The 13,393-nt window shown below is 46.5% G+C and overlaps 1 protein-coding gene and 1 long non-coding RNA gene across 4 annotated transcripts in view; one reads left to right on the forward strand and one right to left on the reverse strand.

The window, feature by feature from the left end:
- The window catches only part of DNAL1 (dynein axonemal light chain 1), a 281,387-nt gene that overhangs the window by 88,851 nt on the left and 179,143 nt on the right, over positions 1-13,393 (reverse strand). For all 3 annotated transcript variants that reach the window (XM_085627053.1, XM_085627054.1, XM_085627055.1), the window contains exon 5: positions 11,157-11,212. In XM_085627053.1, the coding sequence (XP_085483179.1) occupies positions 11,157-11,212 (56 nt within the window). The remainder of the gene's footprint in view (positions 1-11,156; positions 11,213-13,393) is intronic.
- LOC146799491 (uncharacterized) overlaps positions 1-13,393 on the forward strand; it is a 246,151-nt gene that overhangs the window by 11,810 nt on the left and 220,948 nt on the right. The gene's annotated exons all lie outside the window — the stretch shown is intronic.

Here is a 13,393-nt window from a genome sequence, read left to right on the forward strand (position 1 = left end):
CGCTACAGCCTCTTTCCTAGACAAAACTGGCCTGGTCAGAATCCACTAATCCCTGCATATAAGGGGCCAGCCTGTGCGCCAGGATGCTGGTGAAGATTTTTGGATCAATGTTCAATAGTGAAATTGGGCGATAAGAAGCACAGTCCCTAGGATCTTTTCCTGGTTTCAGGATCACTCTGATAGTGGCTTAGAGTATTGATTCCCGCAGCGTCTCCCCCTCCTTCAATGAATTGTACACCCATGCCAAGATGGGAGCTATCTGTACCCCAAAGAGTTTATAGAACTCTGCCCCATACCCATCGGGCCAGGGGCCTTGTTAGACTTTAGTTTCTGAATTGCTAGGAGGACCTCCTGTGTGCTTATGTCCTATTCCAGCGCTTCAAAGGTCAACCCAGTCGCCACTGATGGAGGCACCGGAGCAAGGTACGCTGCAATGTCTATGTCGAGGAGCTGCTTGGCCTGATAAAGCTTCCAATAAAAATATTGGAAGGCATTAGCCACCTGTAAGTCCGAAGAACAAAGGGAGTCGTCCGTAGTCCGCACCTCGGGGACCTGCCGATACGATGCCTGCGCTCGAAGGCGGTGGGCTAACATGACCCCTGCCTTGTTTCTACCTGCATAACATGTCTGACGAATTCTAAGAAGGTCATCCTCAACACATCTCATATCTAGTTCCTACAGTTGTTTTCTTGTCATGTTCAACTGCCGACTTTTTGTCACTGATCGTAACATGGGCTGACTCCATGTCTTTGATCTGTGCTCCAGGCTTCTCTTCTCCCTATGTTCTCTATTGAAACCTGCCGATATACCTAGAAAGTGCCCTCGTAATACCACCTTCAGAGTTTCCCAAAGGATATGTATTGGCATCTCGGGGAGAGCATTAGTTTCCAAGAAGAATTGGAGTACCATTTGTGTATCAACTCTTAATTAGTCATAAGTCAAAAGTTTAGTGTTTAGTCACCAATGGAGGGGGGCGGGCGTCTGACCCCCATATTTAAATTGCAGAGTTAAAGGAGAGTGATCCGAGAGTGCGTCTGTCCCAATTTCCACCAATATTGTGTCCTGAGTGATCCGTGATGTAGTGAGAAAGTAATCTATGCGCGCATACGTATGATGTGATGCAGAAAAGAAGGTGCAATCTATTGCCCTAGGATGCATGTGTCTCCAGATATCTGTGAAGCCTGCCTCACCCAACCACTGTCTGGTACCATTTGTCAGACCCCCATTCTGTCCTGTTCTCGAGGCAGATCTATCCAGGTGGGAGTCCACTGCTATGTTGAAGTCCCCCCCCACACCTATTTCCCTATCTGAGAGTTAAGCAGCAGGCCCACTGTCTCGCTAAAAAGAACTTCCTGCTGCTCATTTGGGGGATGAGTGTTAGCAACCGTGAGCCTGGCCCCCTGAATAGTGACCTGCAATGCCAACATCCTACCTGGGATCTCCATGAGCACCCACTCCACCCTTCCCGCAAAGTGGGTCACAAGCAAGATAGCCACCCCGCCCCCTTCTTGGTGGACCCCGAGGAGAAATATTGCCTGTAAACCCAGCGTGAACGCATTCTCCGCTAGTCTTCCTGGAGGAGGTCGGTCTCCTGTAACAGGAATATATTGCATTTCGAGTCTCTAAGCAGAGCCAGGACAGCTAGCCACTTGGCCCGGGCTTTAAGTCCTCATACACTGAGGCTAATCAAGGACACCACCATGAGGAAATCTTTGAGGAAGCTTGTGTTCCATCTGCAGCTACCTGCATACGTCAAACCACGCCCCTACAAAGATTAAGGCTAAGGAAAAACCTCCTGTGACGGAGAAGATGGGGGTAAGGAAAGTGAGATATAGAGAAGAAGAAACAACAATATCAACTAAATGAACTTCCCCCACCGGGGGGCACTTGAAGAGTCATAATGAGATGGGTCCATGTCAAAGGGGAATGCAGTCACCAACGAACATCCAGCAGGTTGGAGCTCCGCTGGACACAACGCTCCTTGCCCGGCAAGAGAGGCCTACATACCAGACAAACAGGAGCCTCAGCCACTGAACCCCTGGAGAGAAACACATCACCTTTCTTTCTGCTGAAGATAGTGGAGTAACCTCAAGCGTTCCTCTCTGCTGTCTGCTTCCGTAGGTTTGCCCATGACCTTCTTCACATGTCTAGTTGAGCGATGAGAGCCCAGCTTTTCCCTCTCCAAAGCTTGCACTTGGCGATCCAGACGGTCGCGCATCGCCCAGCTTCGGGATGTCCAGCAGGTTGCAGGTTGCTGACCTCGTCCAGAGTCCGGATCACTCGGACTTCGTCTCGCCAGACGAATTGGAGGAGGAAAGGGTGACCCCATTTGTACATGAAGCTGCAGAAAGACTGTGATGGGTTTGAGGGATCTGTGTCTCTGTAGAGTAATTGGGGATAGATCCTGAAACAGCCCAATCCGGAGGCCCTCGAATTCAATATCTTTCAAATTTTATGCAGTCATCATTGTGGCCTTTTTCTGTCGGTAATAGTGGAGGCAAGTGAGTATGTCTTGTGGATGGCCCGGTCCAGAAGTCGGCCATCCCGCGTGATGAGTACGGTCAAAGATGATATCCTGGCCCGGCAGCGATGGAGCAACCTACTTGAAGAGGCAGAACACAAAGTCCTCTAGGTTACCCGTGACTGCTTGTTGGGGCGCCGAGATCTGTTCTCCAAGTCTGCCAGCTGGATCTTTTTGTAGAGGTCTTGGTGAACATATCCTTTACCGACATGTCCTTCATAGTGGTCCGATGGGTCGACATGGCCGCTCACCGGTCAAAAGTATAATCTCTCATGGCCGTCGGTCGCTACAGCACTGGTCCCTTCCGCTGCTACCTTACAGTGCAGCCATGTGGCACATCCTCTTTAGAAACCGTGCTCTCACCTCAAGTTTGATGGGAGATCCCTATGGTCACACCCAGAGCCAGGGACAGTAAACACGACTCTCAGGGACAGGACAGTGTTCTTCTCCCCAGACCGCAGAAGGCTGCTGTCGCAAGCCGTCGTACCCTACGAGGCACTCCACCTGCAGCAGCCGTAGCTCAGCACCCCAGCAATCACTTCTGTTGCCACCGCCACTAACGCAGGGGCCTCCACTGGCTCATCAACAGGCCCAGAGAACAACAGGGTCCTGATCCGAGCTTCAGAAATTGAGGGGGGGCGCCCCTCCAGTCATCCTGTGATAGACCTGGTGTTTGCCCGCATTCTCCACAACTCCCGCAGGACAACCCAGTCAGTGGTAGGGCCCACGTGTAGCTTCACAGGGACAGGACAGCCCGCTCCCTCCGGACAGCAGAAGGCTCGCAGTAGAGTGCCCTTGTCCCCTGGAGGCCTCTCCCTTAGCGATGGGAGACTCTAGGAGTCCCGGTTTTGGTCTCCGGTCGTCACAGCATTCACGAGGGCCCCGGCCCGACCACCAGGTTTAGGGGCAGATGCTGCGGCGCCACATGTGGCCGCCTGGCAGGCAGCCCACCAGGTCTCCAGGCAGCCTGGGGGTCCACGACTCCAACCAATCGCCAGAGGCGGCCAAACTTATGGTGGGGGTTCACCTTGGACCTTCAGGCAGACGTGCCTCTGACGCCTCCCTGGCTTCTTGGCCTGCACACACGGCGGAGCTATGATGGCTGCGATCAACTCCACCGCCATGGTGGGCACACCCCAAAAGAAACTTTTTATATGGATCTTACATGAAACACACACATTTTGTCTGCAAAATGTCTTTAATAGACTCTCACACATTAAAAATAAATGAAAGAAAAACACAATTTACAACAACCTGTTTCAAAATTATTCAAGGTCATCAGGGCAAGACTCTATGCAGAACAAAGCTGGCTCTATCAGGGGGCCCCCTGAAAGGTTGGGGCCCTGGGCCAGAGCCCACTTTGCCCATGCCTTAAAACGTCTCTGCATACAGAAGGGATTGTTTATTTGTCCGCGGATGGCTTGCCTGGTCTCCGGACTCTGGGTCCTAGTGCCGGTAGGCGGATGTTTAGGGTTGCGGAATACGGGCCAGGGTGGAGAGTCGCTCGTTCCTTTCTGACACTAACTTAATGAATTTTGCAGTCAATTGACAAGAAATCACCTTTAGGACATTCAACTATGGCTTTACTGCAGGCCCTCATACTCAAAATTGGAAAAGAGTAATAGCATCTAAGGGAATACAAAAAGGGACATAAACATAAAACATGTAAAAAAAAGTGACTCCTGATTAAAACCACAGCCTCTGCAAGATACATCAGAGGTGACTGTCAGGCGACTACTTATACGCTTTGAGTGGTATTAAACCAAGTCTCAAACGCATTAACTGTGTCTTTTTTAAAGATTTTTAGGAAGTGATAAATAGGATGGAGGGGTCATAGGTTGATATAAAACCATTTTCAGGTCAGCATGCTTCTTTAAACTAATGATATCCAAGTCCTGAGGAGAGGATAAGAACCTTGCTTGCTTCATAAGTAACTTTGAAAGACTCTTCGGAGGCAGTGTAGACTTCAAGTCTTTTGCAACAAGTAATTCAGTAGCTTCATGAACAAGCTTCTGAATATCTGATTTTGGATACTGTATAATGTCCCACAAGAGTCTTTTTATCGATCCCTGTTCAGCAAGGGCAAATTTGGAACATATGGATAAAAATAACTAGCAGACAAGACTTAGTTTTGACGTGCCAGATTAAACTCAAGGTGAATCTGTGCTTGTACTGTGCCCGCCGGTAGCTTGAGTAAGCGCCTGTAACACTGGCATTGGACCCGGTCAAGCCAACTTGTGATACGATTTATGGAAACAAATGTTCCATATGTGAAAGTGGGCATCAATTTGCATTGAATCACTTTGTGAATTGCAGTCAAGTCCGGGCCAGAGAGCTTTTGAAGAAGGCGCTGAAATGCAAAAGTAAGAGCCTTAGCTGAAGTTACCAGAGCCTTGATGTGTGGAGTAGGAAGACCACGTTCATTAATCCAAACCCCCAAGTACTTGATGCTTGGTATTCTTTCATCAATCGTCTGTGAGTCTATGAGCCACGCTCCCTTTTTGATTTTCCTATTACCGAAAAGCAAGATCTTAGTTTATGATGTATTGATACTAAGCGTGTTTATCTTGCAGTAACAAGCCAAAGATGTCAAGGTTCTTTGAAGGCCAACTGCAGTTTGTCTGCATATTGTAGCATATGATCCTTCATCCCTTGTAGTTTGAGTGGAAAACAGTTTACTCTATCAAGGTGGACATTCAAGTCTGCAAGATTCAAGTTAAAAAGTAAGGAAGTCAATATGTACCCTTGCTTGAGGCCCCGGTTAGTGAGGATCGTTTTCTGAGAAGGCCTATTTACTGGAACTCAGTAACTTGACCCCAGTGTTGGTATAAAGGCTCCTTATAGCATCCAATAAGCAAGGTGATATTCCCCATGTATCCAATTTGCTCCACAGCAGGTTTCTCTCTATTTATCAAAAGCCGTAACAAAGTAGATGAAAGCACTAAACAGCATACATACATAGTAAGCTAATATCAGTGCCCTGGCCCTTTTGGAAGCCCGTCTGAGTGGTGGGGATTATTTTGTAAAGTTGTAACCAAGCATCCAGTTCCTTGTGAAGGATTTTCAGATAGCATTTCCCCTCTACGTCTAGAAGGGCGATGAGGATAAAGATTACTGGATTATCTTGCGCATCCATCTTATATATTGGAACTAGATAGGAACCACGCTAACTCTCCGGCACTGTAGCATTCTATAAGCAGTTGTTAAACAAAGGAGTCAAAAGGGTGGTCCATTTGTCAATTGCTACCTTGAAGATGCTTGTAGGGAGGCCACTGGGGACGGGAGCACCTGCTGTTCAAAATGACACCAAGGTATTCCGGGCCATATCATTCTTAATTTGAAGTCCAGGACTGAACATTATATCAGAAGGCGGTGCCTTGAAAGCCTCCTGAGCAGAAGATTGATCAATGTATAACATGGAAACATATGCTGTCCAGTCGGCCACAGAGATGCTGAACAGCTACCGGTTGCCTTACCATGAGCCAGAATTTCTTTTAGAGTTCCTTGCTTTTATTGTTGAGAAGACATCAAGCTATTTGGTATCCAAGTCAGGCTGTCTTTTTCATAAAGGCATTGCCTTTTGCTCTTACGTGTTGATTTGATCTCTTCTCTTCATTGGGTCCTTACCCATAACTCTTCTGCATCTATTGAGCTCACTTTTAAGCAAAATAAGTTTGTAGCTCTTCATCGGAACAAAGCCTTTTTTACAGAGCTGCCCATGCTGGGGCTGCGGTTTTACTAAAAATGTTAGTAGGCCATTTGTGAACTCAGACCAGGATTCAATTAGAGTAAGGGACGTATTTGCTATAGTCGATGACTCAAGATATTTTATGAACCAGATCAAAGGTTTCCATGAAGTGCTGCAAACAAGAGTAATTTCTCCCCTCCATATGTAAGAGTCAATCCAAGTCATCTGTCATCATATGATTGAGGTCCCATCCCAGCACCGATAATCCATATAAATATTGCACCAGCAAGTTACCCAGCTAATCAAGAATCATGGTTGAGGTATTGGTGGAATGTACACCAAAAGGAGAGTCAGTAGGTCTCCATTCCATGATAATGTTGCCGTTGTCATTGCACAGCAGTCCCTGCGGATCCAATTATTAATTGAGTGGACTTTTTATCTACTATCTCTGCCCCTCTAGAGCCAAATGCAAACTCCGCTGGGGCTATCAGTTGATAGTTTCCTCTCCCGAGCCTGGACAGTGTGTGCCCCTCAGGTGTGTTTCTTTGGTGGCATCACATCTGTGTTGTATCTTAAAAACGGTGGTCCTCATCCCCGGTCCCATCCCCTCGGCCTGGGACGACTCCTGGTAGCAGACAGCACTAGGAGCACCCCCTACACCCACCGACCACGCACGAAACCTAGGGGTCCTCGACTCCACCCTCTCCAAGACGAAGCAGGTCAACGCTGTCTCCTCCTTCTGCTTCAACACCCTCCGCATGCTTCGCAGGATCTTCAAGTGGATCCCCACCGAAACTAGAAGGACGGTCACCCAGGCCCTCGTCAGCAGTGGACTGGACTACGGCAACGCACTCTACGCAGGAGCCCCGGCCAAACTCCTGAATCGGCTCCAACGCATCCAGAGCGCCTTCGCACGCCTGATCCTCGACATCCCCCGCCACAGCCACATCACACCCTACCTGAGAGACCTGCACTGGCTCCCCATCAACAAGAGGATAACCTTCAAGCTCCTTACCCACGCACACAAGGCACTCCACGACACCGGACCAGCGTACCTCAACAGCAGACTCCGCCTCTACACCCCCACCCGCCAGCTACATCCCGCAGACCGCACCCTCGCCACCGTCCCCCGCATTCGAAGAGTGACCGCCGGCGGCAGATCATTCTCCCACCTCGCCGCCAAGACGTGGAACACCCTCCCCATCCACCTACGGCAGACCGAAGAGCTCCTAACATTCAGGAGACTCCTCAAGACCTGTCTCTTCGAACAGTAGCAGCATTCCCCCCCCTCCCCCCCCCCCAGCGTCTTGAGACCCTTGCAGGTATGTAGTGCGCTTTACAAATGCTATGATTGATTGATTAAGCACCTGGTTTAGAATTCCTCTTTTAATTTACTTATTACGATAGAGCCTTACCTCATTCATTAACATTAGTCCATGCATAGGTCTCTATTATTGTGTTCCAATAGCAGTGCAGCTATCGATGTGTGCCTGAAGCACTATTTCTAATGACATGTATGTGCATTGTTATGCAAACTAACTCCCCTAACCTCCCTTACCTCCTGCCCCATCTCCCCTAGCTGCAGGCTTTGAACTACCTGCCACACCAATGCTCAGGGAGCCTGTGTCCCTTGCATCCTCATGCAGTACATTTTAACAGAGGATGACTTCCAACACCATGACTTTGTAGGCAACAATCCCCCATCTTATAATGCAAAAAGCTCTTACTTCTCTGTCTAATTGTGCACAAACAATTGCAGATAGAAGAATAAGGGAGTCATAGTTTCCCCCTTTACTCCCACTTGAGATTTGACCCCATCCCCAGCTTCTCCAGATGGGTTTCCATGTGTTCCCATAGAACAGTGTAACTACATGGCTCTGATCCTGTGTTGTGCACATGATGGCAAGAGTTGTTCTGTCCAGCATGTGCTTCTTTAGTATGACAATTTGTACGTGAATTGAAAATATGTTTTTTGGTGTAATGGCTGGCATAAAATGCTATTGACTCAACAATGAAAGCCCAAATATGTGTTATCAGAGTTTCCCTGGTTGTGTGTGGTTTCGACTGTCTAAAATGTATTGAAAGCAGGTTTGGATCTAGAAGTTTGGAAACTTCAGATTAAATCTAGTTATTCTTTAAAATCGCCTTTATTAGGCTGGTGTTGTGTGGTTTTCTAGAGGGTGATTATTCAGTCTTGGTTGTCCTGTGGGAGACCAGCAGAAGAGGCAGTTAAGTTAGGAATATACAAATTGTGCTGCAGACATATGGTTAGGCTTTGTTAGGGGTAACCATATCATAATTATGCGGGCAAGGTCTGAGCTTATCTTGAGCAGTGAAATACAGATATAAAAGATAGGAACAAAGTAAGACTGGAGATCTTGGAGAACAGGTCAGTAGAGGCTGGGGCTGAGACACGGGTGGCACTTCCATGGCAGTCTTTACTTGGGCAAATCAGACAAAGTCAAACGGAAACCTGGCAAGGTAGTTTCCGGGGAAGGATAAGTAGCTGCAGCAGGAACAAACAGGTGCCAAAAGGATGCCTCACAACTTATCTGAGTTGCATGGCTCCTGCTGCCATTAGTACCCACTCAGTGACTAGCGCACCCTTGTTTGTTTTCCTCCATTCCTCACTCCTTGAGGTCGATTTCCTCTCAGTCAGTTGTAATCCTGTGCTGCATGGTTTTCATGGCGTACAATCCTCAGTGGTTTCTCCCACTGACTCCTCATTGCGGAGCCTTGACTTGCCAGTGTTTCACGGTGCTCACGTATCTCTGGAGGAGGGCACTGAGGAATTCTTCCGGTAGTACGGGTTATGGCTACAGCGACATTCATAAAGCATTTGGTAAGTGACTAGCTTGGGAAAAATACCTCTGTATGAGGTTTGTTCTGCAACCTTATTTATCTTATATGTGTTTTGTTTTGGTCCTGCAGGGGTTCATAGCAAGAAGTGTACATATTATATTACCCTCTTACATGGCTGGGCTCCTACTTTTAAGGGGATCAGGATAAGCAGACATCAGCTTCCAACAAACATCCCACATGGCATCCATAGCGGTCACTTCTCTTTTCTATCCAACTTTACCCATTTTTTGCAGTGAGAAAATCCCCAGAAGGAGGTTTTATTATGCCATGTTCATGGAGTCCCTCAGTGCGAAGACTGGTTTACTATGCCACTGAAACCCTTTCCTAATCTGGGCTTCTATTTTTTACACTTGGTATACAGAGAGAGCGAGAGAGAGAGACCTCAAAAGAAAGAAAAAGAGCAGAGAGCTGGAATAAGGTGTATGTATATGAGCATGTTCACGACACATGAAAGAGTGAAGGACGGAGACCTCCATCCGTTAAGCATGATAATTTCAGAGTCTTGATTCAATTGTGAATGATGCTATATTAGGTTACAGTGGGATAGAGAGAGCGCGAGTGCAGAGCAGAGCGATGCTGTGCAGTACATTAAATTGTAGTGTGCCTATGTGGAACAAATGCTGTACGGCACATACACATTGTACATTTTTCTTTAGGATTTCAAGGTCATGTCGGGTTAGGATGGGTGCAGAGGGTGCAATGAACAGGGTGGAGGGAAGCACTAGGTTGCTCATGACAGGTGTGTTTAAGAGGACGTGGTGGGTTGGACTGGGAGGTAGGAATAGGTTTTTCTGACAGAGGAGAAATGAGGGAGGTACACATTAGTGGAGTTAGGTGAGATCGATTAGAGGATGTACAACATTGATGTTTTTCCAGTTCCAGTAGCTTAACCTGAGGGAACCAGTGCCTCGTAGCAAGGAGACAGATGGAGATTCAAGTGTGGAGTTTGCGCTGACAACAAGAGAAAAGATATTTGGGTGCTGTTGGTACAGAGGTGATAGAGGAACCCGAATAATGAGATGTTACCCTAGGAGATAGGTTTAAATGAGAAGAAAAGTGCTCAAGGTTGAGCCTTGGATGAATCAATTATGAAAGGTCAGAATGAGGAACAGGCACGCATCATCAGAGAAGAAACAACTGGGGAGATAGGCGGAGAACCACATGAGAAAAAATCTGCCAATACTATGAGAGGTAAGAGCACCAAGTAAGATGGAGTGCTCCTCTAGATCAAAAGAAGCAAATATATTGAGGAGAAGTATAGTCGATCGAAGGTTGGAGTAATGTAATTGAAGACATGAGAGAGAACGGTCTCAGCAGGCTGGAAAGCATGGAAGCTGGACTGGAGAAAATCATGAGGATTTTGTATAGCTAGATAAAGAGTAGTACTGTTGAAAAAAAATACTTCAGGATTTCAGGAAAAAATGGCCACTGATAAGGGGTCAACTATAGCTTATTTCAGCAGTGGTGGTACCACAGTGGCCTCAATACATTTTCGAGAAATGTTGTGGTCCACGACGGATTGACTCAAGAGAAGTGATGACCCATTAGAAGGGCAAGAAGCTTGCTGATTGGATGGCAAAAAGGGTAAGAAGAAGCATAAGAATAAGGGGATTATTTTTTTCCAAGGACATAGTCAAGATGTAAGTGAAGGTGGGTTGTACATGGGAATGAATGTAGGACAGCTGAAGGGCAGTAAACACGATACAGAGTGGACTTAATATTAAAAGTCTGACAATGCAAGAATTTGGCAAAGTAATCAGTTGAGAGGTTTGAGTGGTTAGTTTAAATGTGAGGGAGAGTAACCACAGTAAAACCTGTATTGCATTCCCTGAACAGCCCCAGAGCCTCCACACAGAAATGCACACTTTAAACACTGAAAAGAAATTTGCAAACGTGAAGCTAAGGCATTCTTTGTGTAAATTGCACACCTCAGCATCTGGCACAAATGTTTTTTGACTATAAATTGCCTCATGTGTCTTTCATAATTTTGTTGTATGCGCATCACTTCTGTTAATTGCCAACAGTCTTAATATCCATCAATATAACACCAAAGTGCAGAAACAAATACAAAATAATGAGACATACCAGGCCATTAAGGTTCTTTATATTGTTTCGCCCCAAGGACAGGATTCGCAGGTTCTCTGCAGAAGGGAATAGGAAACCATTTAGATGTTAATGGAATTGAATTCATAGCCACATAAAAAAGTGAAGACCCCTCACGTAAACTATTGCACTATGCTAGTGATCTGAACGCGGCTTGAATATCAAAAGATAAGAAAGCAAAAGAGTGAGTTGAACACATACCAATTTCTATTGTCTTGCAGCAAGGAAGTGAAAGGAACAGATAAACCTGGCAATCCTATTCCTAACCTCGCTTAAATGTCAGAGGAAGGGTACTGGCTCTTCTGAGCCGACAATAAGTACTACAAAATAATAAATACCTGATCTGGGCATTTTCCAATTCAAGAACTGTCATTCCTGGTGACTGAACCCATGGTCATCTCTAACGCTGATCGCTTTTTGTCGTATCCATTCTTTCCAGTCACTGGTTAACTCCTATTTCTCTTAAATCAACTACTTTTCTCTCATTTCCACCTCTCTGGTCATTCTCCCTTCTGGTCTTATCTATTTTTGTTTTATGGCTTTAGCTGTGTACATTCTTAGTTCATCTTTCTCACTCTGTGTGGCACTGTTCCCAATATTTTCTTTATTTCTATGTTTGGCCTCCTTACCTAGCTATGCCCCCATCTCTCTCCTCCTGCTCTTGTCTAAATCTTATCTTACAATTCTTACCATTTCTCAGACTATTCAGAGGCTTTGATGCACTCTGAAAATCTGCATAAACTCTGTGACATGCAACATGCCTTCAATAGATATAGTGTATTCAGAAGGGAGTGCAGCTGAACATCGCCAAATTTGATCAAATACAGAAAGCTGCAAATCCAGGACATCGGACACTGTCATTTATACTTATGTCCCAAGCCTGGATTATCGAATCCAGCAAAGCCATGCTCGTCCATTACCACAGGCTGAGCTTTCGGGTACTGGCCCTGCCTAAATTGCACAAGCAGTGAATTTGTGAGAGCTATGATAATACAGAGAACCCTAAATGGTGAAAATCAATGTAAAGGTTTTGATCATAATGCAAACTATTAACACCCACATAGAACAGGAATGACGTCATAACAGGACTTATTTACTCCTCCTAATCCATGACTATTGCATATGGATTTTAACCGAAGAAATTCCTGGAGAAAAGTATGCTCTAATACACCACACAACAGTATTTAGGACGTATCCATGGTGTGCGCCGAACAAAAAAAGTCATATTGAATTAACGTCTGAAAAATGTGAGGTGGCCTTTCTGAGCACTGCTGCAGAAGATCCAGTCAAGGCTGTACCTGATTAGAGTTCAGATGCTGAGGCCCAAAAGTTCTGGTTACCATACTCTGCTGCAATTTAGGATGATTACGATCTGGTCATTCTTGACCTTCAGATTGAGGCAGGAAATTGGGGTGGAAAGTCATACAGGAGTCCCATGCTCCACTCTGCAAAAATGCGTCCCCTGGAAAGAGCTTTCTTGGGAACTCCAACACGCAGAATAGTTTACACTGCACATTCTCAATGGTGGTCAAAAGATCCAGACAGGGCCCCCCCTCCCTGTCAGAAGATGCCCTGTGCCACCTCGAGGTGCAACCGCCATTTGTCCGAGTTCATACACTCTGGCATTTAATTAGCATAGTGTCTCTTGCCACGGGACCCATTCCCTGCTTTGCCCTGCTTAGTGTAGTACCATATGGCAGTGGTGTAGTCTGTGAGAATAGGCACCAGCCTCCCCTTCATGGATGATAGGAAGGCTTTGAGCCCAGGTGAGTAGCCCACAATACCAACTAATTTATATGGAGCTACGTTTCTGCTGGAGACTAGTTTTTTGATCCACCTCCCCATATGACCTCCCCAACCCAGCAGTGATTCATCGGTCACCACAGTTAGCTCTGGGTAGGGCAGGGTCAGGGGTCTTCCTCTGGTCGAATTGTAGTCAAGCGGCCACCACTGCACATCTCCTGCAGTCCCCTTCGAAAGCTGGATTTATTCTGACAGAGTTCCTTGGTGCGAGGCCCAACGAGACTTGAGATTACACAGCAAAGTCTGTATATCCCACCTGGCATAGTCGGCAAGCAGAATGCCAAATGCTAACAGACAAAAAGGCTCAGAACCAATCTCACACAGACCTAGGACCAAGGCTGAAACATCAGGATCATAGCCTGAATGTACTAGACTCCTAGCTTGGTCCTTAACTGCACAGTGTCAGAGAGCTTCAA

This window comes from Triturus cristatus, chromosome 9 (genome assembly GCF_964204655.1).
Source record: "Triturus cristatus chromosome 9, aTriCri1.1, whole genome shotgun sequence".
Taxonomy (NCBI): domain Eukaryota; kingdom Metazoa; phylum Chordata; class Amphibia; order Caudata; family Salamandridae; genus Triturus; species Triturus cristatus.